At 53.9% G+C, this 27,727-nt stretch overlaps 9 protein-coding genes across 9 annotated transcripts; 5 read left to right on the top strand and 4 right to left on the bottom strand.

The window, feature by feature from the left end:
* The first annotated feature begins 278 nt into the window (after positions 1-278).
* PV07_07427 (uncharacterized protein) lies at positions 279-2,526 on the top strand. Its single transcript, XM_016394507.1, has one exon. The coding sequence runs from the start codon at positions 479-481 to the stop codon at positions 2,432-2,434; it is 1,956 nt and encodes a 651-aa protein (XP_016247926.1). The 5' UTR covers positions 279-478; the 3' UTR covers positions 2,435-2,526.
* A 377-nt stretch (positions 2,527-2,903) lies between these two features.
* PV07_07426 (uncharacterized protein) lies at positions 2,904-5,161 on the top strand (the record flags this gene model as incomplete). The annotated part of the gene is made up of 3 exons (XM_016394506.1): positions 2,904-3,379; positions 3,539-3,832; positions 3,894-5,161. Exons 1-3 carry the CDS (start codon positions 3,286-3,288, stop codon positions 5,159-5,161), a joined length of 1,656 nt encoding a protein of 551 aa, XP_016247925.1. The 5' UTR covers positions 2,904-3,285.
* Positions 5,162-5,277: 116 nt separating this feature from the next.
* PV07_07425 (subtilisin-like protease) lies at positions 5,278-7,361 on the bottom strand. The gene is made up of 2 exons (XM_016394505.1): positions 6,803-7,361; positions 5,278-6,621 (listed from the first exon to the last, which is right to left on the bottom strand). The coding sequence occupies exons 1-2, from the start codon at positions 7,178-7,180 to the stop codon at positions 5,506-5,508; spliced, it is 1,494 nt and encodes a 497-aa protein (XP_016247924.1). The 5' UTR covers positions 7,181-7,361; the 3' UTR covers positions 5,278-5,505.
* Positions 7,362-7,754: 393 nt separating this feature from the next.
* Positions 7,755-9,629, bottom strand: PV07_07424 (uncharacterized protein). The gene has a single exon (XM_016394504.1). It carries the CDS (start codon positions 9,389-9,391, stop codon positions 7,835-7,837), a length of 1,557 nt encoding a protein of 518 aa, XP_016247923.1. The 5' UTR covers positions 9,392-9,629; the 3' UTR covers positions 7,755-7,834.
* A 152-nt stretch (positions 9,630-9,781) lies between these two features.
* On the top strand, positions 9,782-11,055 carry PV07_07423 (uncharacterized protein). Its single transcript, XM_016394503.1, has 2 exons — positions 9,782-10,455; positions 10,556-11,055. The coding sequence occupies exons 1-2, from the start codon at positions 10,125-10,127 to the stop codon at positions 10,909-10,911; spliced, it is 687 nt and encodes a 228-aa protein (XP_016247922.1). The 5' UTR covers positions 9,782-10,124; the 3' UTR covers positions 10,912-11,055.
* Positions 11,056-11,377: 322 nt separating this feature from the next.
* PV07_07422 (uncharacterized protein) lies at positions 11,378-19,840 on the top strand. Its single transcript, XM_016394502.1, has 2 exons — positions 11,378-19,386; positions 19,447-19,840. The coding sequence occupies exons 1-2, from the start codon at positions 11,746-11,748 to the stop codon at positions 19,474-19,476; spliced, it is 7,671 nt and encodes a 2,556-aa protein (XP_016247921.1). The 5' UTR covers positions 11,378-11,745; the 3' UTR covers positions 19,477-19,840.
* Positions 19,841-20,501: 661 nt separating this feature from the next.
* PV07_07421 (woronin body major protein) lies at positions 20,502-22,649 on the top strand. The gene is made up of 2 exons (XM_016394501.1): positions 20,502-21,163; positions 21,290-22,649. The coding sequence occupies exon 2, from the start codon at positions 21,627-21,629 to the stop codon at positions 22,281-22,283; it is 657 nt and encodes a 218-aa protein (XP_016247920.1). The 5' UTR covers positions 20,502-21,163; positions 21,290-21,626; the 3' UTR covers positions 22,284-22,649.
* Positions 22,650-23,753: 1,104 nt separating this feature from the next.
* Positions 23,754-24,700, bottom strand: PV07_07420 (uncharacterized protein; the record flags this gene model as incomplete). Its single annotated transcript, XM_016394500.1, has 3 exons — positions 23,754-23,796; positions 23,847-23,974; positions 24,029-24,700. The coding sequence occupies 3 exons, from the start codon at positions 24,698-24,700 to the stop codon at positions 23,754-23,756; spliced, it is 843 nt and encodes a 280-aa protein (XP_016247919.1).
* Positions 24,701-25,005: 305 nt separating this feature from the next.
* Positions 25,006-27,044, bottom strand: PV07_07419 (uncharacterized protein; the record flags this gene model as incomplete). Its single annotated transcript, XM_016394499.1, has 2 exons — positions 25,006-26,955; positions 27,006-27,044. The coding sequence occupies 2 exons, from the start codon at positions 27,042-27,044 to the stop codon at positions 25,006-25,008; spliced, it is 1,989 nt and encodes a 662-aa protein (XP_016247918.1).
* Between the last annotated feature and the right edge of the window lie 683 nt (positions 27,045-27,727).

Below are 27,727 nucleotides of genomic sequence, written 5' to 3'. Positions count from 1 at the left end.
TTGTAGAGAAACAGAAACACCATTCTCACAACTTCGGATCAATAGGCGAGCGACGAGAGCGAGAAGTTTAAGGCCCAGTCTCACTCGTCCAGCCCACCAGCCCCCTCGTCCGCTACCGACTTGGCCAGAACGAGGAAGTGCAGCCGCGGAGCTTCCCAATATTGTTCATGTTCCAGGCGCTCTCGTTTTGGCTTGCGAGTCTCGACCCCCGTGGGCCTGCCACCCACCATTTCGACGTCTTGGTGCCTCGGACTGACTGGCCACTATCGCAAGAACAAGAGCCTCGCCCCTCCGTCCCTCCGCGAGAAGAAAAAAACTCTATCATGTCATTTGTCGTCGTCATGCCGCACCAACTCGATGCCGCTCGACCCAAAAGGGCACCGGTGGCTCAAAGTCAGGACCTCATCTTTTGTCACCCCGATCGAGCGGCCTACAACTGTCCCAAAAGCCATTCAGACGATGCCTGCGACACTGCCCTATGGAAAAGCCACCTCTTCAGCCGATTTCCGAATCCCTGTCCGAGTCTCTGACCTTCACCAACAGCCTTCCTTCGCCAAGTAGCAGTCGGTCCTACCCCAAGTTCGGACCTCCTCGGCTACGACAACCATGGAGGCATTCAGTCTCAACCGAAGCGTTTGGATTGGCGTCGCGGACAACCCGGGAGTTCAAACCTGACCGCCAGCGTCGCCGGTTGTTCACAGTGGGCATCTGGCAATGGTTCATCACGTCGCTGCTCTGTGGCCTCTTAGCTGCATGCCTCGGAGCCTTTGGAAACCTCTTGTGGATGACTGTGACACAAGTCAAAGCCTTCAACGCGCTCATCGTGCTTCTTTCTCTCTTTCTCGGGAACAATCTGACTAGCTCGCTACGAGAATATGCGGCCATGATGCGGTGGAGAATGCTGGCTTCCAAATACCGCCCTCTGAACGAATTCGACTTGTTGTTGCGCTGCGAAAGTTTGCGGAAGGTCATACGGTTGTTTTGGGCAGCAAGGACTCCTGGAGGAGTGTGGTTCTGGTTCAACACGACACAGTGGCTTTGTGCTCTGTGGCTGGGAGTCAACATTCTCCTGCAAGTTCTTGTGGCTTTATTGGGATTGACATACAACCTCAACACCTCCAACTATCCAGAACGGCAATTCGGGACAATGAGTATCGCAGATTTGACCACCGTCCGTGATGTCTGGGGAGCCAAAGACCCCACCTTGGATGCGCAGTTGGGTTCTGCAAATTACTTTGGCATCCAAGGTCAGGACTATTTATTCGTCGAAGGGAGTCCTCCTGGGCAGGGGAAAGTCCCGAGCTATGGCACACCCGGCACTCCTACAATCTACGGTAATTCTGACTGGAGCGTCATGACCTATGTCTTTCAAGACCAGAGTCTCCAAAACCCTCAACTCACCTTGGTTTCTCACCGCAACATCAGTGTTACGGCCACCTGCCGAGAATTGCAGGTCATCGATGGCGGCAACGGAAGCAGTACCTCTGTTACTTACCGTGACGAGACTGGAGAGCAAATCACCCTCGACGTCGTGCGGGTGGGACCGGGAGCAATGACGTATATCGGCGTCCTCAACTCTACGTGTGGGCCACGATGCACAGAAGTGATGGCACTGCAAAGCGCCAACGGCGATACAATCCCCCAAGCAGCATTCTTCAAATGCAAAAGCAGCATATCCGAAGTGCGAGGAATCGAGGAATACCTGGATTACGGAGAACCGGCGGCATCATTTGAGATGCCAAATGAACAAGCGAAGATCGTTGCGGGGGCGATTGGATGGTCAGGGTTCAACTACACGCCGGATGACCTTTATCAGTATGTACGGTACAATACAGAGACGTGGTGGAGCCCCGATAGCCCTGCAAACGCAGGCATGATATCTCAGCGAATCATGGAGTTCAGCATTGAGGCAGTGGCAGCGATCGACTACAACGGACCAAGGCGCAATGCACCAGGCTGGTACGCCATTCCTGCGCAAGTGGTGAGTGTGCAGTGGCGGTGGGCGGCTTCAATCTTGGGACTCCTGCCGTTCTTTCAACTGGTGGCGTTGGTCTGTGTCATAGCCTGGGCTAACTCGGCCATCATTCGGGACGACAGCTACCTGAGTGCTGCACGACTTCTGCGTCCTATTGTCGAGAAACTGGGCGACAAGGGCTGTTTGCTGACCGGCCCAGAGATCGCGGAGGAGTTGGCAGAGCTGAGGGTGAAATACGGGTGGAGAGAGCCGGGTCCAGACTTTGCCTTTAGGAATGAGATTGACGGCGATGTCATCAGGCACGTTGATATCCTGGACGAAAACGAAGGATTGGGTAGACAAGGTCCCATGCCCGCTGGACGGTATGATGGGCTTGTACCCGATAGACCGTCCCCAGCGGAGAAGGACATAGATCAGCAGCCGCAAAGGAGGCGCGGACGGCGGTCTATGAGTTTATGACATTTGTCCATATGGACGCAGCTCCCCAGGTTAGAGTGTAATACTATTTATTAGAAGAACAAGAAACTTCCAATAAAGCTTCTTCCACGCTGCTTCGATCCTCTGGCGGGAGCGCACCCATCTTCATCTTCATCGTGTTCCTGTGCATAGTCACATGCCCCTCGGTAAACGGTATCGTTGGGTTGACCATCCCCTCCGGAGACTTGCAGGGAGAAGTGGGCATCTAAGTGGTGGTGGGCATCGTGCAAGTTGTTGGCAGGGATGCAAGATCAGCCGACCCAACAACACCCCGATCGAACTGCGTAGGTTAGATTCACCAAGGACTTGTGCCAACTGGCTGGGTGGCCGATTGGATGGGTGGATGGATGTCCTGCATCAAAAGCTGCCGACGGCAGGAAAAGACGTCATCATCTTGTTTTCCATTGATGTGATTCTCCAACTCTTCCCACAACGGCTACAAAGATATGAGGATACATACCCTGCCCTACTCTACCCTATCCTACCCACCCTACCTTCCTACCTACCTAGCTATCGACAAAACCGAAGGTCGGGCTGGCATGTCGTATGCCGCTTCCTCATCGAGCCAGTCAATTGCCAGTCAGGTCGCAGACACACCGGGACGATGAGCTTCGACATCGCCGCCCCACCAGCCCTCGCGGTCTTCATCTCGGTTTGCTGAGTCCTGTTGGGGACGGATTTTCGTGGACGTTCCAGCTATCCATATCTGAAAGACCATAGACAAAGAGGTACCGAGTCCAGAACAAGCCACGCGCTTCATCAGGCCCTGCCTTAAAGGGGGTTTAATCCGTTGCAAGAACTACAGTATTACTTAGAACTTCGTCTGCGGCAAGATGGGCAATTACAGTCTGAGGAAGATCATGGACAAGCAGACCCAAGTGGTCATGTTCAGTTCCACGGCCATTGCCCTGTACGGCTATGACCAAGGTAAGAACAACGTCTCAGATCCCTTTCCCACGGACTGGTCTTTGTCAGGGAATGAATGACTTGGCTACTTTCCCGATTGCCAGACTATCCGTCCCCCTTTGTATTTCATGTTCCTGGAACGACGCTGAGAAGCAAGCCCCGACTGATCTCTTCCTCTAGGGATGATGTCCCTGATTAACACAAACTACAACTACCTCTACACCATGGGCATTACTGGAAATTCGGCGCTGGTCGGACTGGTCGTCTCCGTCTACTATCTGGGCTGTGCTGTGGGAGCGGTGCTGGCATCGCGCTTCGCAGACGCAAAAGGTCGCAAGCCCAGCATCTTCGCGTGTCTGGCGACAGCCAGTCTGGGGAACTTGCTCATGTTCATCGCGGGGATGGGGAACGCCGGCCAGCAGGCCGCTCTGGCGACGATGCTCTGCGGGAGGGTCGTCATGGGGCTTGGAGTCGGTAGGTTGCAGATCTCGAAAATCCCAGGTGTGTCCACTTCTCTTTCTGACCGGCTTGTTAGGAGGGATCGATGCAGTGGTACCCGTGTACAGCTCCGAGCTCCAAGAAGACGACGCTCGTGGCACGGCGCTGGCGCAGGAATTCCAAGCCAACATCTTCGGGCTGAACATGGCCTATATCCTCAACGTCGGGGTCACGCACGGCCTGGGCAAATGGAGCCAGTGGGCCTGGCGAGTGCCCATCGTCGTGATGCAGGTCTATCCGGTCCTGCTCCTCGCGGTCGCGAACCTCCTCCCAGAGACGCCGAGGTGGTGCGTCCTGCACGGCGACAACGAGCGGGCGAAGCGCAGCATAGCCCGAGTGTTTGGCCGGGACCAAGTCGACGACCGCCTCGACGAGCTGACCGAGGCGCACAAGAAGGAACAGGCGGAAGGCACGATCTCGTACTGGGACATGCTTTGGCCCGGCGGCTCGCAGTTCCACCCGACCGTGGTCACCGTCATGGGCCAGGTCAACCAGGCCCTGACCGGGTACGGGGCCGTGTCGGTGTTTGGGGCCCAGATCTTCCAGCTGCTGGGATTCGGCGTCAACACGGCCGAGTTCATCACGCTGGGGAACTACGTGTTCTACTTCGCCATGATGACCGCCGCGTGGGTGCTGATCGACCGCATCGGCCGACGGAAACTGATGGTCGCGGGCGCGTTCTGGCTGGCCGTCTCCTTCGCCCTGCTCGCCCTGCTGGGCGGCCTGGCGTACAACCGACGCGGGCTCGCGATCCCGTTGCTCGCGACCGGCATCCCCGGCGTGGCGGCCCTGTACGTGGCCACCGCGGTCTTTGGGATCAGCTGGCTGGTGCCTCCCTGGCTCATCCCCACGGAGATCTACCCCTCCACCGCCCGTGCGCAGGGCGCCGCCGTCAGCGTCATCGTCTGGGGCCTGGCCAACTTCGCCGTCACCTTCCTGACCCCGATCGGCTTCGACGGCCTCGAGTACTACCTGTTCCTGGTGTTTGCGGCCACCAACGCGTTCGCCGGGCTGTGGACGTACCTGTACTGTCCCGAGTCCGGGAACAGGACGTTCGAGGAGAACCAGGAGTTCTTCAAGGCCGCTGCAGAGACGGGGTCGTGGGTCGTCAGCCGAGTCGTGGACGGAGAGTTCAAGGTTTTGCCGCAAAAGGAAGTGGAGGAAGTGGAGGACGAGGAGATTGTTGCTGACGGAGAGAACAGTGGGAGTCGGGGCAAACAGCGGACGGAAAGGATGAAGAAGCAACAGAAACTGGATGCTCACGAAGAGACTGCCCCTTTACTGGGCAGGACAAGTACACAATAGGCCACCACATTGCGGGAAGAGGGCTTTCCACATACGATGACTACGATCAATCGACGTATATTGCGCACGCTGTGCCATCCGACCGGCCAAAGACCAACACATTTAGGGGAAATACGTATTCGTTGATAAGCGATGTGATTGTCTGTCAGCAATACCGATATATCTCAAATACATGAGCCCAGCATCCCACGAGAACAGGGGGAGCTATGGTTACCAGTCCGACCAAATCTACGATGAAACCACCTAACCCCGCCCCAAACCCATATGCCTGTACGATATCCCTGTGTCATTCCACGAATGGCTGAATTGCAGGACGGTAGATTTGAACCAGCTCATGTAGCCTCCTAAGACTTCTCAATAAGAGCCTCGAGTTCGGCGGCAATCTGCTTCAGCTCAGCCTTCAGCTCCGAGGCCTTCTCGGAGAGATATGACTCAGCACTGGATTGGCTGAAGGTATAGCCACCGTCACCGATGATCTCGGTGTAGTTGGACTTGCCACCACCGTTCCACGCGAGAATGTTGGCGGTGTCAGCCGGGACGTTGGAAAGGGCGCCCTCAGTAGCGATGGAGATCATGTTCGCCTTCATCTGCTTGGGGGTGATTTCTGCAACGGCATAGGCAGAATCGGACGACGGTTGAAGGGACAGGAAGTAGGCGAGGAGACCGCAGATGTGAGGGGAAGCCATCGAGGTACCGGAGATGATGTTGGTGGCGTACTTGCTGCCAATCCAGGTGGAGAGAATGTTGAGACCAGGAGCAAAGATGTCGTTGCAAGTACCGAAGTTGGAGAAGTAAGCACGCTCATCGGCCAAGGTAGAAGCACCGACAGTGATGGCCTTCTCAGCAGCAGCAGGGGAATAGTTGCAAGAGTCAGCGTTGTCGTTTCCGGCAGCGACGGCAAAGTGAAGACCAGTATCAACGGCGGCGTTGACTGCAAGATCCAGGACTCTAGACTTGCCGCCACCCAAGCTCATGTTGGCAACACTGCCCTTGAAGCCCTTCTTCTTGCCCTTCTTTGCGGCACTTACGGAGCCAACGTGGGAATTGGCAGCCCATTCGACGCCCTTGACAACATCGGACATGGTGCCAGACCCATTAGACTTGAGAACTTTCACGGCATAGATGCTGGCCTTCTTGGCGACGCCGAACTTCTTGCCTGCGATTGTGCCAGAGCAGTGTGTGCCGTGCCCGTTACCATCCACATCTTCATCGCCAATTGGGATTGTCTTGCCCCAGCTGGCTCGGCCCTCGAAATCAACGTGCTCGATGTTGGTACCGGTGTCGATGACGTAGGCGTCAACGCCCTCACCGCCATCCGCGGAGTAGAGGTATTTGTTAAAGTTGCCAAAGCCCAAGGCTTCACGGTGAGAGATACGGGCAAGGCCCCAAGGAGCGTTCTTTTCGAGCGACGGAGTAGAGTTCATCGTTCGGACCTCGGAGTCACGCTCGATGTATTCAACCTAAGCAACCGGGCACGTGAGCTTCAGAGCAGGACAAAACATAAGGACGAGAAGGCAGTGGAAGGCATGTAGCATTTTCAGGACGCAGTAAAGCATTGCAGGGCCACTGTATCGATGCCTTGGGGATGGATGGAGGCTATTTGAAAGACCAAAGACTCGAAACAAACGGATAGGAACTTACATCCGGGTGCCTTCGGACCAACTCGATGACTCCTTCATCGAAATGACCAGCATAGCCCAAAAGGCCGCCAGGGATGTTGTAGGTGTGTCTCAACCCTTCGAAGACAGTCTCATCCGACATGGGAACTTGGCTGCGTTTCCGAAGCTCCAGCTTGCGGGACTCGTGTGACACATGGGCCTCTTGAACCCAGGAGTGATGGGCGGTGGCGGCCCGCTCGCTCACATGCTTCTTGAAGACAACCATGTAGGAGTCAGGAATCTCCTTTGCATTAGAAGAGGAGATGACAGGAGCCGCATCGTTGTGGATGGTATCGACGAGGACTGGCGAACCTGCCGCCAACAGTGGGAGGAGCGATAAGGCGAATGCGTAACCCTTCATGATGCAGACTGGGTCGACAACGATGGGAAGACAAGGGAGATGGGCAGGACAACAGACAACAGAAGTGCGAGCCTGGATGAATCAAGCTGCACGGGAGATGGGGAAAGTGAAGGAGTCGAAGGTGATGATGGGGAGTGATGAGGAGGATGGTATCTTTAAGGAACGAAGAGCAGATGGGATAAGAAGATACAGTGGTGGATGATGCCACAGCCACAAGTGGACGCATGACTGCTTGCCGCACTAACGCCTAAACCAGGCTGCCACTTACGCAGCTTCGGGCTAGGCCCAGTTGTTGCCGGGGAGCTTGCTCGGCTTGGGGGTGGCACGGGGGGTTCCCAGTGACTGCTGGCAAGGCACGGCAAGGCACTTTGGCCGGTTGCGGACCCCGACGGACCCTGTACTTATCCCTGAGCCCAGATTGGCTGCTTTCGTCCATTCCCCCGTCACGCCCCGTCCAGCCCGCCTCGCCATTTCTCCACCCCAACACATCAGCGGGCACAATTTCCAAGCCCACGCACGACCTTGTCTCCCAACAGCAGCCTCCTGCCCGTCTGCCATCCTTCTTCTGTAAGGGCTGACGATAGCAAAGAGGTCGAGTCATACTTGCCTTACCCAGCTACGTTGCTTCAAGGTATGGCATATATTGGTGTATGTTCACAGACTCCTATAGTGAGATATGGTCCGTTCATACCACTCCTCCGCGGGAGGCTTGAGAAAACCATTCAACACAAATCTACCCAGCACATATCTGGCGTCAACCCAACCGCAGAGCCCATCCTCAAAAGCCTGCTCAGCGAGCTGCTGATGGAACCACTCGCCGTATCTATTGGGATTTCTTGAGCTTGGGTCCTGTAAGCGCTCTTCGCAGAACGAGCCTACGAAGAGGATCCAGAAGTGTACATCTTTGTACATGACACGTTCCACTTGCGAGCAGGTCAGAAAAGCAGCCTTCATTCTGGTTAGGAGGGCTGGATGAATCACGGCTGTGCTGTCGTGAATATCGATACCGTCAGAGTGTGAAGTGTCGCTAAAGCTCTTTTGGAAAACGTATAGCAGAGCCAGTGCTAGGGCAGCCTCGGTATGCCTACCACCCTGACTCACCCCGTCGAATTCCTTTGTCTCGGTGAGGTCGAAATACAAATCCAGCAAACTGCTTATATGATACTCAGACTTAGTAATAACCCAGTGGAAGATCAGCTGGGCGCGTCTGAGATGCTCATCGCCGTCAACAGGCAGGGATACCTTGCCAAAATGGATGACTCGGCGGATGTGACTGAACGCTTCCCGAAGCTGAGGACTGAACACACTTTCGGGTACAGATATATGGCCTGTGTGAGGGGTGGGAAGCAGTGCTTCTGCTGAATTCCATGTGGTGGCGACTATCTGAGGCATCCAATTGAGGTAATTGAGGATCGGCCGACGCAGTTGAAACAGAGCTGAGAGGCTGTCACCCCATAGAGCTATGCTTAGGACATCTTCACCACCTTGGCATTCTCGGATGGGCAATTGCTCGGCAAGCCAGAACAGAACTTTCGCGTGGACGCTGGCGCTATTGGTATCTCCGCTCGTTGTGGCTTCACGAAACAGCGCTTTGACTTGGTAGATGAGAGCCATGCTAGGCTGAGGTGTCAGCGGCTTGTCCTGCAGAGTCTTTCTCAGGCCTGCCAGGATTTTCCCCTTGAGCTCCAGAGAAACTCGTTTGAGTTCACGTGCACTTTCTGGCGAGACGAAGCGGATCATGAGTGGTAGTATGCTTGCCACGGCAGACCAGAATGTCCCAACGTCTGCAACAAAAAGGGACCAGACCCATTTCGCCGCCATCGTGCCAATCGTACTGCTGGCCCTGAGGACAGGACATGGTCCAGGGCGGAGGTCGTCAAACTGAGCCATGTAGGTTGGTGACCAACAGCGATTGAGATGGAACCGAACAAATGAGACTGCTTGGTTCACTATGGGCGTCACCGTGATCATGTGGCAGTTGAAAGGATCGGAGTTGCCGCTGAATTCGACAGGCACCAGGGATAGACTACGGGCCGACTCTGAAGCTTGACTCTTGCACGTATCCTCTTCATGCTCCTTCAGCTTTTGTCGCCGTTTCCGGTGGACTCTCCTTGTTATGTGGGCCTTGCAAGCGGCATATTGAAGTTCTTGCGACGTTCGATCTCTAGGAGACGAGGTCAAATGCACGAAAAGGTAGTTGTTTTCCTCCATCGGTGATGTCGAATGGACTGGTCCGACTTAGAAAGGTCATGTCGAAGGAGAAGATTGCACGTATCCGGCAAAGGTGGAAATCGTATGCGCAAGAAACCCTGCCCCGGGACTGTTGGGGTGTTTGTGGCAGAGAAGTCCGTCCTCCGTTTCGGCCGAGATACTGATGCGGTCAGGGACTCAAGGTGAGTCGCGCCGGCCAGCGTTGTCGTTGCGGGCCTTTTCCCTCCATGAATTCGTGTCCTTGGGGGAGTGATGTCGAGGATGGCTTGACGTTCAGACAGGATAAACCCACCAAACCCAGGCCAGTCCCCTTTGGGTTATACCACTAATGTCATGGTTTTTAAGCCAAACCTCACTGAGCCTCTACTTTTCCTTTCATCAACTTCGTCAGCACACTGGCAAAATACTTTTCGGACGAATTCAATCTGGAACTAGGTGGTTATGAAGTTACTGTGGGAACTCCAGCGCGAGCAAAGATGCATGCGACCACCTTTGCAACCCAGCTTTGTCAGGACAATCTCCGAGATCAGGAATCGCTTCGTGCGAAGCTCGCCCGGTGCTGGGGTATAAAGATGAAGGCTCATTGCCCAATTCCTGAATGATGGCACAGTCACCCGGCTGATTCATTCATTGTAAAAGGCCAAGTACCGGCGACATCACTTACCTCTGTGACGAGTCTTTCTCCAGCTCCCACAACAACAAGCTACCTGCAACCTAAACCCCACTCACCGACATGGCTACCAACACGTTAAGACCTCTGACTGTCTACGGCCACTGGGGTGCGCCCAACCCGATCAAGATACGCATCATCCTGGACGAGCTTGATATTCCGTATGACTGGCGTATTGTCGAAATCACCGATGTCAAATCCGAGACGTTCACAAAGATCAACGTAAATGGTCGTGTGCCAGCAATCGTGGATCCAAACACTGGTATCACGCTGTGGGAGTCTGGTGCAATTATCTTGTATCTGATCGAGGAGTATGACAAGAAGGGAAAGCTGTCCTACGGGACCTCTTCTGAAAAGTACCTCCTGCAGCAGTGGTTGATGTTTCAGGTCTCAGGTAGGCTCTCTCGGATCTGGTCTATTTTGCGTTGTCACAAGGCACTTCGCCATTACATTCCCGTTGCAGCATTAGCGACCGCTGACCAGTCTTCGCACAGGGCAAGGGCCTTATTTTGGCCAAGCCGTCTGGTTCGCTCGCTACCACCAAGAAAAGATTCCGAGCGCCATTACCCGTTATGCGGACGAGATTGAGCGAGTTGCTTCGGTCCTCGACACCCATCTCGCCAATACGAAGCAGGCTTATCTCGTGGGAGAGAAATGCACATATGCAGATCTGTCGTTCGTGCCCTGGGCCAATCTCGCAAAAGGATTGTTGAAGGAGCTGGGACAGGAGAAGCGGTTGGACAAGTTTACACAGTACAATGAGTGGTTGGGCCGTTTGAATAGCAGGGAGGTCGTCAAGCACTTGAATGAACAGGTGGAGAAAGGCAGGAAGGAACATGGGATGAATTAGGCCACGCGCCGTGTGCTTGCTATGCTTCATCAACGAGGAGATACCCTCTCGAGCCCAAGATTTTTCAAATTCCCAGCCCGACTCCTTGAAGTCTAGATGCACGAATCGAGTACTCGTTCGGGGTAGTGGGCCGGCTTGTACGGAGTACAGCTTAGAGCTGCGTCGGAGGCCGCACCAGCCTCAACCTTGTAGCTTCGGGCTAAACTGACATGTCAACTTCCAGTGCGAACCGACCGCTGCGCTCGTTGTGATACGTCTCAATCCTGTTACATTTGAGATCAACGCGTGGGAGATTCCATCCCTGTGAAACATTGACCAGAGGATCCGTCGCGAGGTTGCATCTTGACTCGAGGAATATTTGTTATTGAAGCGGTGGCTAGGCTGAGGTGATGTTCGGGGGCCAGAATCGAGATCTAGCGACTCCGAGAAAGTGCGGACTCCAACGTCACCCGCAGGTTTCCATCTTCACAGAAACCCCCCTTTGTCTGCGGTGGAATGCTTCCACGGCCCTTACAATAGTGACTATTGTCCTCTGTACCGAGTCTCCTACATGAACTTGGACTCCTATACTGTTACTCACGCTCTCTTCCACGCCAATTGGCGCCTTCGCCATCCGCGAAAGATCTCCAGCCCTTCCCCCACGTTTGAGCATAGGGCATTTCTCGATGCTGACCATTTCATGTCCCGGGTGCTGGATAGGTCTCTGAATAGATTCCCAGGCTCCCCGTACCTCAAAGTCCTTTGTCGCGCCTTTACTTCTCCCTATGCCGTCGCGGCGAATACCATCTGCGGTGCTAAGGCCAGATAAGAGGTGGGCCCGAGTTGTACAAAGACATGGGCCTCACCGTTAACACTCATACTCGTGCGCGAGCCGTTTCCACCGCAGACATTCTGCGTCCGGAAGACAAGGACATTGCGCAACTTGTCAAGAGCCTTGACACCCTCGATTACAGCTCCTACATTGCTCTGCAAAACAGTCTCGATCAGGCAACCTGCCTGCAACAGTTGCGGCACTTCCTAAAAGATGATAATGATGCCCACGGAGCACACAGTGGTTTTCGACGAGCTGGAGGCTTCCAAGCGCTACTCCGCCTCCTTCGCTCGCTCGTTGACAAGTACTCCGTGCCAACCGATCCCCCTGCCACCACCAAGTCATTCCTCCAGTCTCTTTCACAATGGTTCGGCGTCCTTGGGGCAGCCTTGGAGGGGCACGAGGGAAACCAGAGATACTTCAGAACAAAAGTGGACAGTGGTGGTTGGGACTCTCTACAATGCACTTTGGAACAATTTTTCACGATCCTATCTTGTCAGACAGGTGACGACCTATACTTGGAACATTTCTTTGGGATCCTCTTCGCCACGGCTACTGGCGTGGAAATGACCGAGGACATTTACACTGCTCTAAATCGGTCCATAAGCTTTCAAGGCGGCAATCTCTTCTCTGAAGAAACGATTGAAACAGCACGGGCAGGCATTGTTAAGTCGCTGGCAAACGATGGTGAGTTAGCAGTGCCGGAGCTGCTAGTGGTGATGCTTGGGCTTTGGACAGCCGGCATCAAGGCTGGGAAGATTCCACAACGACTGCTGAGAGTTACACTGCCACTCAGTATTAGGGAGATACTTTCGACATCGCGGCAGAACATTGTCTCCGCGCACACAGCTGGCACCTTCACTGCGTTGCTCAAGCTGATCTTTGAAGAGCAACTCTCTGCGACTGAAAGGAGTCTGATGAAGGAAGTGGCCCTGTTTTTGTGCCAAGAGGGCGTCTCCCATTTGGACGATGCCCATTTTCTTTTCAAGCAGGCCAGTACGTCTTCCGATGCAGCTTCATTCCTGCATGATGCTATCATCGTTTCTCGGCAGCCTCCTAGTCTGCAATTTGACCTGTCCCAGAATGGCTACGCATCCACGGAATTAGCCACTCTGGGTAGACCTTTCCCGCCTCTTGACACTGGGGGCTACACGCTGAGCCTCTGGGCACGGTTTGATGCCTTCGACACTCAAGCCCACACGACCCTCTTCGGCGCTTTCGATAGAACTCAAACCTGTTTCGTTCTAGCCTACCTCGAGAAAGACACCCATCACCTTATCCTGCAGACTGCAATACAAGGCAACAGGCCCAGTGTCAGATTCAAATCCGTGGCTTTTCAACCAGATCAATGGTATCACATCTGTTTGGTGCACAAGCGACCACGGACGACATCTTCTTCCAAGGCTTTCTTGTTTGTGGATGGAGACTTTGTCGAACAACAAAAGGCAAACTACCCTTCTACGCCTCCAAGTGATCGTGGCCAAAACAATGTCAAGGTACAAGCGTTCTTCGGTACACCCCAAGATTTATCCCCAAGTTCTGCCGGAGTAACTTGTCTGTCAAAGTGGTCACTCGGTTCTGCGGTTCTGTTTCAAGATACCATGAGCGACGATCTGATTGCCGTCTTTTATCATCTTGGCCCAAAGTATCACGGTAACTTCCAGGATTGCCTTGGTTCCTTCCAGACATACGAGGCCTCAGCGGCGCTGAATTTGCGGAATGAGATGTTACATCCCGGAAAGGAGGAACAATCAGAACTTATTATGGCTATCCGACAGAAGGCAAGCAGTCTCATCCGCGAGGACAAAATATTGATTAATGTTTCCCCTGCAACAATCCTCGATAACGATGATCGAAACAACATTGATGAGACTCAACTGGTCAAGTCATTGTCAAGGCTGGCAGCCAAAAATCTCGTAGCCTACACCCGTTCGGGCACGAGTGCTGTGGCGATAAACGGCGCAGTGCCGTCGATCAATGATGCATTGACTCAAGCACGAGGCGTTTTTCTGCTCATGGGTGACCCTACAGTGACGGTTCCGCAATCGCTGGATGATGCTAGCTGGCGCTTGGGTGGCTGCGGTGCGGTTGGACTCGGGCTCGTCCAACGAGCGCGGACAACAGAGGACGTTGCCCTCGCCGTTGACATCCTACTGGAAACCGTCCGACACAGTTGGAGAAACAGCGAAGTGATGGAAAGGGATGGCGGATATGCAATTTTAGCGATGCTATTGAAGGAAAAGCTCAGCCTTCCCTCCCAGACCAACGGCGAAGCTGCAAAAGCCGCTTGGGCAATTCCGACATCGAGACTCGATAGGACCGGGTTGAGCTTGCGGGTACTGACCTCCGTCCTTTCTTTCACCGGTTACAATCCTGAGGATCTAACGAAATCCGTCATCAACAACCCTCTGGCCTACAAAGTTTTAGTAGCAGACACCAGTCTGTGGAGATGTGGACCACTTCCTGTGCAACAATTATACTTTGACCAGTTCTTGGTGTTTGGAGAACAAAGTGAATACAAACGCTTCAACTTGAAGAGGCTCACGAGAATGAGGGTGCTTAAACGACTGATGGAAGCTCTAAAGTCGGAGCCCGTGACTCGGCCCATCATGCCACAGTACATGGCCGCAATCAAAGTCCTCTTGCCTCAAACGTTATCGGCGGAAACTTTACGTTCGCTCGCCCTCTTCATAACGTTCTCGGTGAACAAACGCAATGTGGGATTGCAAGCGCGAAAAACTATCCGCAGGGAAGCACGACAAAGAAGTTCGTCAGCTGGATCATCTCATGGTTCCAAGGACGACGCCACGTCGACTTTGACACATTTTGAGATTGGGATGGAAGTTCTCCGCCTCTATTCGGAGATGTTGTGCCGCAAAGATGACGACAGCCTGATCAAGAAATTTGCCAAAACTGTGACGAACAAGTGGCTTCTGTACTTGCTGTCCGAGACCTCGCCGGAAGTTGTGGTGCTTTCAATGAGGATTTTGGCGAGATTGCTCGTCGTACACGGCGACGCCTACGTCAAGAAATTCAAGGACACATCCAAGACCTCTGGCTTTACCATCATGACCTATCGCCTGAAGAGATGGTGGCATCTTCCGGCGTTGTGGCCTGCGTTGTTCGCCGTACTCTTTGATCTTGATGTTGCAAATCTAGATCTGGATAGAAACTTCGATCTGTACGGATTCATCGACCTTTTTGCTAACAAAAAAGAGCTCTCGGTGTTCTATCCCGAAATCCTCGAAGTCATCACGGGCATGCTGCAAAGCGGTCTGAAGACAATTGTGTCGTCAAAAAGGCACCAAGCTGCATCGTTCCTGGCGCCGCCATTGGAGGAGTTGAGTGGACCACCAGAGCGACTTTCCATGTCAACAATGGCACCACCGAACCCGCTGCTCACCATTGTAACAAGCCAACACGTCGAGACATTTAACACTGTTGTCCAATTTCTTGCGGACCTCCACACCAGGTCACAGAAGTTCCGCGACTTTGCAGCCACGTCATCATACATTCAAGATCTTCTTGCTGTTCTGTTCCCTGTCGTGGTCGGTTCTGACGTGGTTGAAGCAAAGACCGAGTTGGATGCTCGGGATTCGACGCTTACATTCGATGGCGGAGATGTTGTTGTTCATCCCCTCTCGACCACCCCTCCTATTATCCGGACTATAGACACAGAAAACTCATCTACGGCGACCAGAGGCAAGACCCTTCGGAGAGGTTCGTCCTTTGTCCTCGTCACGAAGGAGCATGCCCACCAGAATGGTTCTGTCGCCACCACAGCAGTTTCAGCTTCCGGCGGCTCGAACTCGGCTATGGGAAAAGTGCCTGAACTTCACGACGGTCATTCTATTGTTCAGGGTTTGCTGGAAATAGTCATATCCGTTTTCATGGATCAGATCCTCGTTCGAAAAGAGTTTCCAGGACTTGGTCTATTCTTGAAGACGCCGCCTGGTTTCATTGAACACCAGTCTTACTTCGAAACGTGGATCTTGAGAAACACCGTCTCGCACCTCGCGAACCACATAGCGTTAAATCAGACGATCCTGACGGAACCCAGAGTTCTGATCAACCTAGCCCGCCTCTTCGGACATCTTGAAGAGGCTCTCTTTGAAGGATGGTTCATTGGCGGGGGGGATCCAGTACTTGACCTATCAGGTTCCATACTAGAATATCTTCAACGTCCTGATATTGCAAAATTGAAGAGCGTGCGACTGTGCGCGCAAACAATTGCCATCATCCGCGCTGTTGTTTTCCGGACCGTGCTCCTGAGTCTTTCATCGATCCATGACAACGACTCGTTACCCTTTCTGGAAAAGTTGACATACTGGCAGACTGTCCTGCTCTCAGGTGAAGACACCCAATCTGCCAATCTGCAGCTAATCTGTTACCTACTGTACGCCAACCTCATCTCTTCAACCAATGCAGTTCGGCAAGCGGCGGCCAATTTGTGGAGGATCATACTCGTTCAAAAACCTGATGAAGCAGCAGCAATTTTTGGGCAAACCGATACGACGGAGCAGAAAGGCTTGGCCGGAGGGTTTTCAAAGCTGGTTGAACTCGACAACGAGACTTTCCTCTACTGGGTTGACGAGCATCGCAGTGAGCTGGATTCTTTGTTTTTCGATACCCTTTCAAAGCAGTGGAATGCATTCGTCAGTTCGGAAAATAAGAGGACTGAAGAAAATGGCCGTCTGAGAATAGCACGTCGGCGAGAGAAGGTCAAGCAATGGGCACGGGAAGAGGCCGACCGTGACGATCTGATTCGCCGCCATGAGATCGCCTTTGAGAACTGGACTGCCAACATATATTCCTCCGAATACCTCAAGCACCAGAGACTGCTTCAAGACCAGCAGGATGACCTGGTGTACGCCGAAGCCAGCTTCAGTCGGATGCAAAGGGATACAAGTAAACCAGCCGGGCTGTTTGCTACCAATAAACCCAGAAAGTGGAGGTTGGATCAGACAGAAGGGCGGAATCGAATGCGTATGCGATTGCACGAAGACTACACTTATACAGAAGAAGATCAGCAACCAAAGAGGAAAGGATCTGACATGCCACAATTGCGGCTCGATACTAGAAATACCAAAATGTCCACGGCGGAATCGATAGGTGTTACACCCGGCGGAGCAACGCCAGTCGTCGACACTCCCAAGCGCGTGAACACCGGGACTGAGCCGTTCCCTGCACTCCAAGAAAGTACAGAACAGGCTTCCGACCAGACAGCAGACAATGAAACCCAGAGTGAAGCCATGGAGGGAGAGGAGAGTTTCGAATTGGTTGAAGATCCGAATGCTGAGATGGATGAATTTGAGGACAAGAATCGAAAGGTGATGCGTAGCCTTCACCGCGGAGACCAGGTCAAGCACGTTGCCAACATTTCGCGCATTCTAGGACTCGAGGCGGTGGAAGGACTACTAATTCTGGGCAAGGATTATATCTATATCCTAGACAATTTCTTTCAACGTGCTGATGGAGAAATTGTGAATGTCTGGCAAGCACCACAAGAAGACCGAGATCCTTATGTGCGAATGATCTCTGGGCGAGATGTCACGGAACGCAAGATTGTGTCGCGGAGTGACGAACATGGCACTCGAAGCTGGAAGTGGTCTGATATTATCAGCGTTTCCAAGCGGCGCTTTCTTTTCCGAGATGTCGCAATCGAGATCTTCTTCGGTGATGGCAGAAGCTACTTGTTGACCGTGATCTCGCCTCAGATTCGGAACGACTTGCACAGTCTCATCAGCGCCAAAGCCCCTTCGCCCACCGGACTGGGCAGTCATTCGGAGACGGCCTGGCGCTATGAGACTTTGAGAAGTGTGGATGACGAACCACAGACCCTGGGGTCCAAGTTTGCAAATGTGTTCGGTCAGCAGTCGACCTCTCTCGCTGCAACTCGGAAATGGCAAAAGGGGGAAATGTCGAATTTCCACTATCTCATGCTGATCAACACGATGGCGGGAAGAACGTACAACGACTTGACACAGTATCCCGTGTTCCCGTGGGTCATTGCAGACTACACTAGTCAAGAACTTGACCTCACAGACCCAAGAACATTTCGCGATCTTTCCAAACCCATGGGTTGTCAGACGATCGAACGCGAGAGAGAGTTCAGAGAACGATACCAAACGTTTGCGGAAATGGGCGACAACAATACCCCAGCTTTCCATTACGGAACGCACTATTCCTCGGCAATGATCGTGACCTCTTACTTGATTCGCCTGCAACCCTTCGTCAAGTCCTATCTCCTCTTGCAGGGCGGTACATTTGATCATCCCGATCGCATGTTCTTTTCGATTGAAGGGGCTTGGAGGTCAGCGGCCCGAATGAACATGACCGACGTTCGCGAGTTGACCCCGGAGTTTTACTATCTGCCAGAATTCTTGGTCAATGTCAATGATTTCGACTTCGGAACCAGGCAAACGTCGCAGTCCATTGGAAACGTTGAGCTACCACCGTGGGCAAAAGGTGACCCTCGCATCTTCATTGCCAAGCAGCGCGAGGCGCTCGAGAGTCCCTATGTCAGCCGCAATTTACACAAATGGATCGATCTGATATTTGGCAGTAAACAGAAAGGGGAAGCTGCCGTGGAGGCCGTGAACGTGTTCCATTACCTCTCGTATCAGGGTGCAAAGGATTTGGACGCCATCAGCGACCCGTTGGAACGGCTTGCAACCATTGGAATCATCCATAACTTTGGCCAGACACCATATCAGGTCTTTACCAAACCGCATCCCACGCGGGAACAGATCCGACATCGATACAAGCGGCTTGATACTGCCGCAGAATCGTTGACTCGTATCCCTTCCACGCTCCTGGAAACTGGGGAGAGGGTGGCTTCGCTCAGATATTCCTGGAAGTCTGATCGGCTGCTGTGCTCGGGACCATTCAGACTGAATATTCCTCCGGACTACGACATATACCTTGAATGGGGCTTTTCTGACAACAGCGTCCGTTTCTACTCGACCGAGAGCAGGAAGCAGATCGGGCTCTTTGAGCATCTGCACATTGGACAGTTGTCATGTGCACTCTTCGCGGATTCGAAAACATTGATCACTGCTGGGACAGACTGCACTGTGGCTGTATGGACAGTCATTGAAAGTGGGAAGACGGTGGAACTACATCCGCGAGCCACACTCTTCGGCCACCGCAAGCCGGTGAGTTCCTTGGCTATATCCAAGTCATTCAATGCACTGTTATCAGCTTCGACGGATGGTCAGGTGATGCTTTGGGATCTTAATCGCAGCGAGTTCATCCGCAAGTTGGATGGTGAGCTGCCAGTGCAATGTGCGGCTATCAACGACGTTACGGGGAATATTGTCCTCTGTCACGGGCACGAGATCAGCATGTATACCCTGAATGGCGATCTGCTCCTGCGACAGGACTCGGGAGACCGCTCGCAGGAGAGCATCGTCTCGTGCGCATGCTACGAGGGAGCGGGCAACGAGTGGCTGGAGCGAGACCTAGTCTTTACCGGCCACAAGAGGGGTCAGGTCCGCATCTGGAGCAAAATGATCCGCGATGGCCGGTTTGAGCTGGAGCTCATTCGACAGCTCAACCATGCTGACAGCAGCCGGGATGATGGAGCAAATGTGAATGCAGGCATCAGCTGCATCCTCCCAATGCCCCAAGTGGTCTACACCGGGGACGAAGACGGGCGAGTGGTGAGTTTCTCCAGTTTGATATGGTGTCCAGCGAGGAGCTTTGGCTAATCACGAATGCAGTACGAATGGAACTGTGTGCAGAGGCACTAACGCAGAATATGCTTTGCGGACAGTGCTCTGTAATGGAGGGTTGCAAGATACACCAATTGTGAGTTAGAAAGGCATAGCAAGGCGCGGGTCTCAGTTGGGGGTGGGTGGGTGTTGAATACGAGCGTTGACCTATATTATTGACTCGAGTTGGCCGGGTTACCCTGCTTTCAGAGCATTTAGAAAAAGCCTCCTCTGGTAAAAGTTGGATAGATAGCGTAGACGCAAACAGCACAGGTCCATGGGAATAGCAAGGAAAAGGGCTCGGGAAGGAGCAAACAGAAAACGATTCCAGCCATGGTGATGAAATACCACATGCATCAGTCTGACTACAGATGTCTTTGGGTACGCTGCTCTTTTGTATCTACATCCCTGTAGGTGTGGCCCGTGGTTGGTGGGAGAGTTTGCGAGGTGCATGGGGTGCCGAAGCTGTTGCATATGCGCCAATGCAGCTAGCTCGAGGGATGCCAGCTGAAGAGCTGCAGGCAGAAGGCCAGGCCATGCTCGTCCACGCGTCAAACATGTCCGTCTCTTCACGTCAAGAGGCAGAAGGATGTCAGATGTGGTGTACGGGTTCCGGAAGCTGTAGGAGGGGATGCATGCGAGGGTTCTTTGGCTGCGTTGGCGAGGCATAGAGGGTAACACGAGGCCAATGATGAGGATACACGATGATGATTGTTCTTTGGGCGCGAGGGAGGACGAGGTCAGAGCCAGAGCCAGAGCCAGAGCGGAGCTTGCAGGTGTGGCACACCATCCAGAATGTCGGGATGGGGTCTGTAGTGTCCTCTCCCCCGGACATCCATCGATATCCAGCTGTGTCGCTTTTCAACGAAGCCGCGATTGTGAGTTCGAATATGAAATATTTGTGTGTGAGGGCGCAGGCACTGGCGCAGGCGGAGTTGCTCCCAAGGGCCCCAACCCGGCGACGGTTGAGCCGAGAGACGGCTAAACTGGATTGGGGTTTCGCGTTTTCGCTACCGTGACAACCGCATCAACAAGCGTGTCGGTTGTTGTGTGTTGCGGGCGCAGGCAGAGTGACGGGGTGACGGGGTGTCTAGGTGACTGGCCACAGACTGAGTCGCCCTGGTGGCCCTTGAGCTGGGCCAATCTCCACCATCTGCTCCCTTAAAAAGGCCTCTTGTTGCTGATGGTCCCTGCCCTTTTTCTTTCCCCTTTCCCTTTTCTTCATCCAAACACACCCTGTAAACATTTGGCCTTTTTTGCTCCAAATCGTTCCAGCATTTGTTGCTCCTTTTTGCTCAGCGTGCATTGTTGACTTCCTCGTTGCAGACTCGTCTCCCTCACGTCCTCTTTCCCCCCAGAGAACCCAGTTCCCCCAAAGACAGTCTTGACTCTCGACTGCCGCAAGGGAGAAGAGAGTTGAGGCGCCTTTCAGAGCTGGCAATCTGGACTTTGACGCCCGAGTCCCAATCCCAATCAGTGTCTTCCCGTCTACGTACAGGAGTGACGCTTCTGCCGAAGAAACTACCGTCACAAAGGTAGAAGGGGAAGTCCAATTACCCAGAACCTCCTCGCGCGTCGGACGGGAAGATACTCGATTTTCTAAGGAAGAAGTCGACATCTCCTATAGAGACAGCCGTCCACGCCGCGATCAATATCAACGAGAGGACGTGCGTATCTACGAGGAGCGTGATCGAAAATACCCCGAGGTAGAGCTCACACGCGAGAAGTACGTGCCTCCATGCGTTCTGTGCAAAAATGCCCTGTGCTTGGATTTGTGCTTGTGCTTCTGACGCATTGACCCCCCTCTGTTGGAGGTGCCACGTTGCTAACTCAACCTCTCTGCTCCCCGCAGGTACCGAGGACCCACTGACTACAAGTCTGCCAACGTCGACATCGAAGTCGACCGTCGAGACACCCGCACCCGTGCCGACGGTTTCCGAGACACCCGTGCCACCAACGTCGACATCGAAATCGATCGTCGAGACACTCGGGACCACGTCGAAGTAGACTACGACCGCCGTCAGACCTACGACAAGACTCTAGAGTCTCAGCTAGATATCACCGAGCGAGAGTACCGTCGCCGCGTCGATCCCACTTACGACGTTGAGTACGAGCGTCGCCGTCCCGTCCAAGCCGACGTCACAGTTCAAAAACAAGAGATCACAGCCGATCAACCAACTAGAAGAGACATGGGTTACTACGACGACGAGGGCAACTATCACAGCTTCCGCCGTGGAGTGGAGCGTGCCGCCGACCGCATCATGCACCCCTTCTCCCACCATCACCACCATGACGGTGGCCGAGAGGAGGTGGTGGTAGAGTCAAGAGAGACCACCGGCCCAACCCGCGTCCGCGAGGGTTCCGTCGAGCAAGTGCGTTTCGTCGAGCCTCGTTTCGGAGGCCGCGGTGTGCCCATCCAATGTCACTTTATCCGCATTGGCGACATTCTCCTCCTCCAGGGTCGTCCCTCGCAGGTCATCCGTATCAGCATGTCGTCTCAGACCGGCCAGTACCGTTACCTAGGTGTTGACCTGTTTACCCGTCAATTGCACGAAGAGAGCTCCTTCATCAGCAATCCTGCTCCCTCCGTTGTCGTGCAGACCATGCTTGGCCCTGTCTTCAAGCAATACCGCGTCTTGGACATCCGTGAGGACGGCTTGATCGTCTGCATGACCGAGACCGGCGACGTCAAGCAGGGATTGTCTGTCGTTGATCAGGGCGGTCTGTTCAACCGAATCGACCGAGCGTTCGCTGATGGCAGAGGAAGTGTCCGTGTGTTGGTTATCAACGATGGCGGGCGGGAGTTGATTGTGGATATGAAGATCATCCACGGTTCAAGATTGTAGTTGTCCGAACCGAGTTGGGGAAGATGTGGTGAAGTGATGTGAGGATTACAAGCAGTGGTAATGTCGACGTGGATGGGTCCGGCTCAGGGTCGTCGTCTGGACTAGGTTTACCGGATATATTCATGTGCATATGCTTGGACAAATCTCTTGTGTACATGGCAGCAGGACAACCATTTGACTCGGCTGAGGACAGAATATGTGACTGCTTCCTAGCCGCACTTGCTGAGACACATATGGATATGGTACGTAGGCTAGGTAGGAAAGGATAGGCGCAATGGTATTGCGTTCTGGTAGACGAAATGTCCCTTGCCCTTCATCTGTGCCCTCCACAATTGCCATCTCGAAAAGAGGCGAGTCTGTGGTACATGGGAGTGCGTAGACACCTATTCGGGCTGCGCGGCCATGTCCACGGTTGTCGCGCGACGGGCTGAACTTGGGTGTTGTCTCGTCCGGTGGCTGTCTCAGCTGCGGCATTTTGCTTTTCTGTTCTCGTCCCCTTGCAACAAGTCTCACGACATATCGAGACCATCGACTTCTCCGTCCGGGCCATCGAAAATCAGCTCAACATGGCCGTTATCAGTCATCGCTGAATGCAGCTCGTCCCGTTGGTAGCCGGTCGTGGCTTGCCCGGAGGTCTATCGAAATAGTCGAGGACGATACGTTGACGGTTGGAGACTGGTTCCGGCGCTCGCTCAAAGCTCTCGCCATGGTCAGAGCCAAGATGGAAGACTCCCGTTCCGGCCAGAATTGGATATACCTTCGTCTCTTCTACACCGCTGACCTCCTGGGCTGGAACAGCGAAACAGCGGCACACATGCCTCTTCTGGTCCTTCGATGTCTGGGCTTCTCTCGTGACTGTGTTATGAATGGCCCGAAGACGGTTTCCGAGACATCTGGAGTTCTTCACCAATGGAGTCGTGGCTGCAATCGCCTTCATCTGCGTCCCGGCCATGGTCCTTATAATCTTTCTCACAGGGGAAGCAGGCCACGATGGCCACGAGGCCCGGGGCTCAGGAAATGAAAAGGTACGGATGCTGCTCTTAGGGGGTTTGTCTTTCCTCGAGAGATGGTTGAAATTGTCTTGGATAAGATGAGGATCGAGACAAAAGGATTGGGTCGACATGCGGATGGAGAAGATTGCAGATGCCGGGGGATATCTTCGTTGGGCAGTCGTCCCGCCTGTTCTACAGCACATGGGCGCGACAAGTTCTGAAGGATATGGGTTTGACGACAATGCTCCCCGAATATGGAGCTTCCGCATTGGGAGAAGATTCTTACGACTAGGAAAGGAAAAGACGCCAGGGCATTTACCTGATTGTCTAGTTGCGTGATTGGTTGGTTGGTTGGATGGTTCGTACATTTCCAGGAATATTTGAGTCCAGGTGCAACTACCTGTGCCAAAGTCCAAAAGCCACTACGGACTCCTCATGGGCAAGCAAGTGTGCCAATAGCATTCGGATTGTTCGTTCACTACTCAGCCTCCCACAATCTCGATGACTTGTTGAAACGGTGCCTGGCCAATATTAGATCACTTGCGGCGTGCAGGGTAACACAATAGCTTACCAGTGAAAGCGCGTTTTGGTGAGAGACTTCTTCCCGTACTCCTCAGCCAGAATCTTGGCCGGGTTGTGCGGCACTTTCACGCCGATGCCTTCAACAGTCGTGTCTTGCAACGGAAACAAATCCTCCCTCTGGATCACAGACAGTTAGCAGGTTCAGCACCGGAAGAGGATTCTTGGACGCACCAGATATCGATGCCCATCTTTGGAGAAGAAAATGCCCTGATCAACTGGGGTATGTTCCGCATCCCCGGGGCTGACATGCACAGCCGTGATGTCGATGTATTTCCCATTCGTGGTGTCGATCCAGCGACCGTCGATTTTGTTGGCGACGTCCCGCGTCGACGCTATGGTGTAGTGGGGGTTGACGTCCAGAAGATAGGTCCGCGGCTTGTCTTCCCCAGCAACTAGATATCGATACTCGCTCATGTTGTAGAGAGCCAGGCCCGCCAGTGTCTCTATCGACATCTGGACGTCAATGTCGTTGTCCCAAGGTAAGAACTTGTGGTTCCAGTGCCACCCCAATAGGGTTCCGTGCGCGATCCAAGTCTCGGCGCGAAGATCCCTCATTGTCGCGGCGTAAGTTTTCAGCAGCGCGAAAAGTGCCGTTTTCGTTTCTTCTATGCCCGGCGGCTGTGGCGGGGCAAATCTCGGGTCACAGTGACTTATGGCGCCGAAACTGTGTGTGTGGTATTCGAAGTTGATCTCCGAGAAGTACTGGTAGGTGCCTGGCATGGGCGGCAGCGGCTTTGATGGAGAATTCCACAGGTACAAAGTGTAGAGAAGGAGTGTGAACACACCCAGCGAGAAGAGGATTGATTTTCTGCGGCGCATGAGCATGAGCGCCGGTATAGTCATGGCGTTGTCCTTCATATTTTGGTGAGGAAAGTTAGAAAAGGTGGTGAGCAAAGGCCGTTTTCACCTCATTTCACGTTCACCATGAGATTACCTTTGTGGTTGAAGCAGCCAGATCATAGAGGTTCGGGTCGGGACCAAACTCATAGTCAAACAGCAGCCAAGGGGCATGCAAGGGAATGGCACATGGGCAGCTGTTGGAGGCCGTCGACGTGAGTCGATGAATGTAGACTAGCGTGGCTTGGCGCCACAGATCTCATTGCAGTCCGATGCGATGCGAACCTATCACGTCCTTGCCCACAGCTCATTCACTTGGTCGTGGGTCCCGGTCCTTGAAATCCATCTAGCACCATTCCAGCATGGCCATTGCGCAACACGATCCTCACTTTTCTCCTCAGGAGAGCCCTCCCCTTTGAATCTCCAATATTCGACGGACCAGGGTGAGCTGATGGACTCTGCAACGCAAGCGAGACCATCTGGAGCATATTCTCCCAGATCCGCGTGCTTTGCCGATTCCGCGCGATTTGCGTGATCATGTACGCCGTAACAACCGCACAGTACATGGCCAGGGTCAGTAACGACAGCAGTCTGCCGACGGAGTAAGCTTCGGCGGAGCGCAATCCGTAGCCGTAGCCGAGAATGGAGGTCACAAAGGTGAGCCTGTGGGCGCCGGGGACTGACTCGAGCTGGGGCAGTTTATCCCACGACATCGAGGCCAGGTCCGCGGCGGAGACTCCGGTGCCGATGTCTGCTTCGGACCCGATCCAAGACATGCCCTCGGCAACAAGCACGGCCAGTATCGCCTCGATCTTGAACTGCGCGTCGCTGCTTGTCGTAGGCATGTACCCTGCCGAGTACAGCATGTCGAAGGAGGTTTGGTTCGAGACGCGGCTGTCGTCAACCACGGGGTTCAACGACACGCCCCAGGACGGGTGGATCTTGATCCGTGTGCCGGAGTAGGTGCTCCCTTCTGCGTCCGGCTCGAAAAAGTCGGGAGGATAGCCGTCGACCACGAACGGCGAGCCCAGAAACGTGCTGGAGACGCTCGATCTCGCCCAGTCGGCGTCGATACTGCATGCGTACGAAGCGGCCGGGTCGGCGCCGGTCTCGGGGTTTGGTACTTGCACAAGTGCCCCGACGGATGTGTGGGAGGATGAGTTGCCACCAAGTTCAACCAGCTGGAAACGCTGCGCGGGGAACTGGCCAAGAGGCGTCATGTTCAGAGTGATTCCGGCCAGCGCGTCGACATCCTCAGCCATAATAGGAAACAGAACCTCGTCCGTGCTCTGGACCCGGGCGCACAGTGTCCGCACCACCGGCTGTAGAAGTGGGATTGACCATGTGATGTCCTTGTAATTGCAGTATCCACCGTGTCCTCGATCGCAGTTTACATCGTTGTTGGCAAACCACAGTAACCTCAATCCGTTCACTTTGTTCGCTGCCCAGACAGGCTGCACCGTGGCCGAAGTATACTGTGGCTGGTATAAGCTGAATGGGCCTCGAAAGCGCGTTCGCATGGTTCGAATGGTCTGACTGGCGGGTAGATTGGCCAATTCAGGCATACCCTGGAGGTGTCCGTAGGCCTCTTGGCCCCAGAAGGAGAAGAGGTTGGTTGTCAATGCCGACCACGTCCGATTCGGGGTGCAATCTTGCCACAACTCGGTGCATCTCATGTCCGGCGTGGAGCTCTGATCGAGAACCATGGGGCACAATCTATCGCTGGAAACGTTCAGTGGAACGGATATCTGTCCGGCCGGCCAATCCTGCAGGTTGGGAGCCATCGCCGTCGCTGAAGCAGGCCCCACGATGATACCGAGAATTGTGCAAACCACGGCCACAAGAAGAAAGATGTTTTTGCCCCTGAAGTGAGCTCTCAGGGCTGCTCGGAATTCAAACGACCACAGATAGGATATGTCGGCGAACCTCTCCCCCGCCGAGAGAGTACAGAGTGGCAGGCCAGAGGACGTAACGAGGTGATCCAGCACAAAGGACCAAAGGATTTTGCTGAGCGAGGCAAGCATGAGCAGCTCGTGAACTTTTGCCGTGATTTGCAGGGCCAGCATCTTCGTGCCGTCCTGGTTGATATTGCCCTGCAGCTCTTTGCCGATGAAGTATTGAGCGACGTTGAGTCCGATCAAGATCGAAGCCGCGATCAAAGCCGACAGGTGCAAGATGATCGAGGGATCCGGTGGTCGAATGAAGCTCGCTTTGTCCAAGAACATGCGCCACAGCTTGGTGCTCAGGAAATACAAATTGGGCTAACGCTTTGTCAGTCCCGACACCACGTAGACCCCGGAGATACACATACTGGGGTTAGCATGGGGACATTCTTCTGCTGAAATGCCATAGTTGCGACTTGCCACTGAGAAAAGATCTGGACGAGTAAGCGCAGGGGCAATTGGTACGTGCAACGTTGCGTTGAATCGCGAGCAACCAGACCAGAGCAATTAACGAAGCTTAAAATCTGCAGAACACAACGAAGACATCATGGAGGTAGTGACGGCAGAACCGGCAAGTACTTCGCCCCGTAGGATTGTGGCATGGGGGAGTCAAACCCAGGCAGCAGCAGGGCGTTGGGGTGGCTAAGTGTTGCACCTTGCTGGATGCGACGACAACGACGGCCATGTCCCCGGGTCACAGCCCATGGCCGGAGCGTCATGGTCTCTTGAATGTCTGGAGCTGGAGCCATGGTGTTTGAAAGAGTCGTCTCCTGCGTCAACGAGCCATCATCCTCCACGCTGCAGTTTCCCAGGGCCGGGGCGCTAGCGACTTCGAGGTACTGCGTACTGCGTACGGAGTACAAAGGAAGCGGTTGGGCCATAGAGGCGCCTCTGCGGCGCCTATCCTACCTTTTTTCGAGTGGCGTACCGGGTTCCTGAACCATGGCGCACACCAATTTGAAACAGGTGCCTGGCTGAGAGGTAGGGGTAGCTGGTCGCTTGGGGGCCAGCTTGAGACATGCTTTTGCTCGCACCTCAGTGTGTTCGCTCACCCACGAGGATCAAATCGTATATGGGCAATGAGGCCTTT

The sequence above is a fragment of the Cladophialophora immunda genome (genome assembly GCF_000835495.1).
Source record: "Cladophialophora immunda strain CBS 83496 unplaced genomic scaffold supercont1.4, whole genome shotgun sequence".
Lineage (NCBI taxonomy): Eukaryota > Fungi > Ascomycota > Eurotiomycetes > Chaetothyriales > Herpotrichiellaceae > Cladophialophora > Cladophialophora immunda.
Note: the sequence above shows the minus strand (reverse complement) of the source record. Positions and strands in the feature narration are given on the sequence as shown.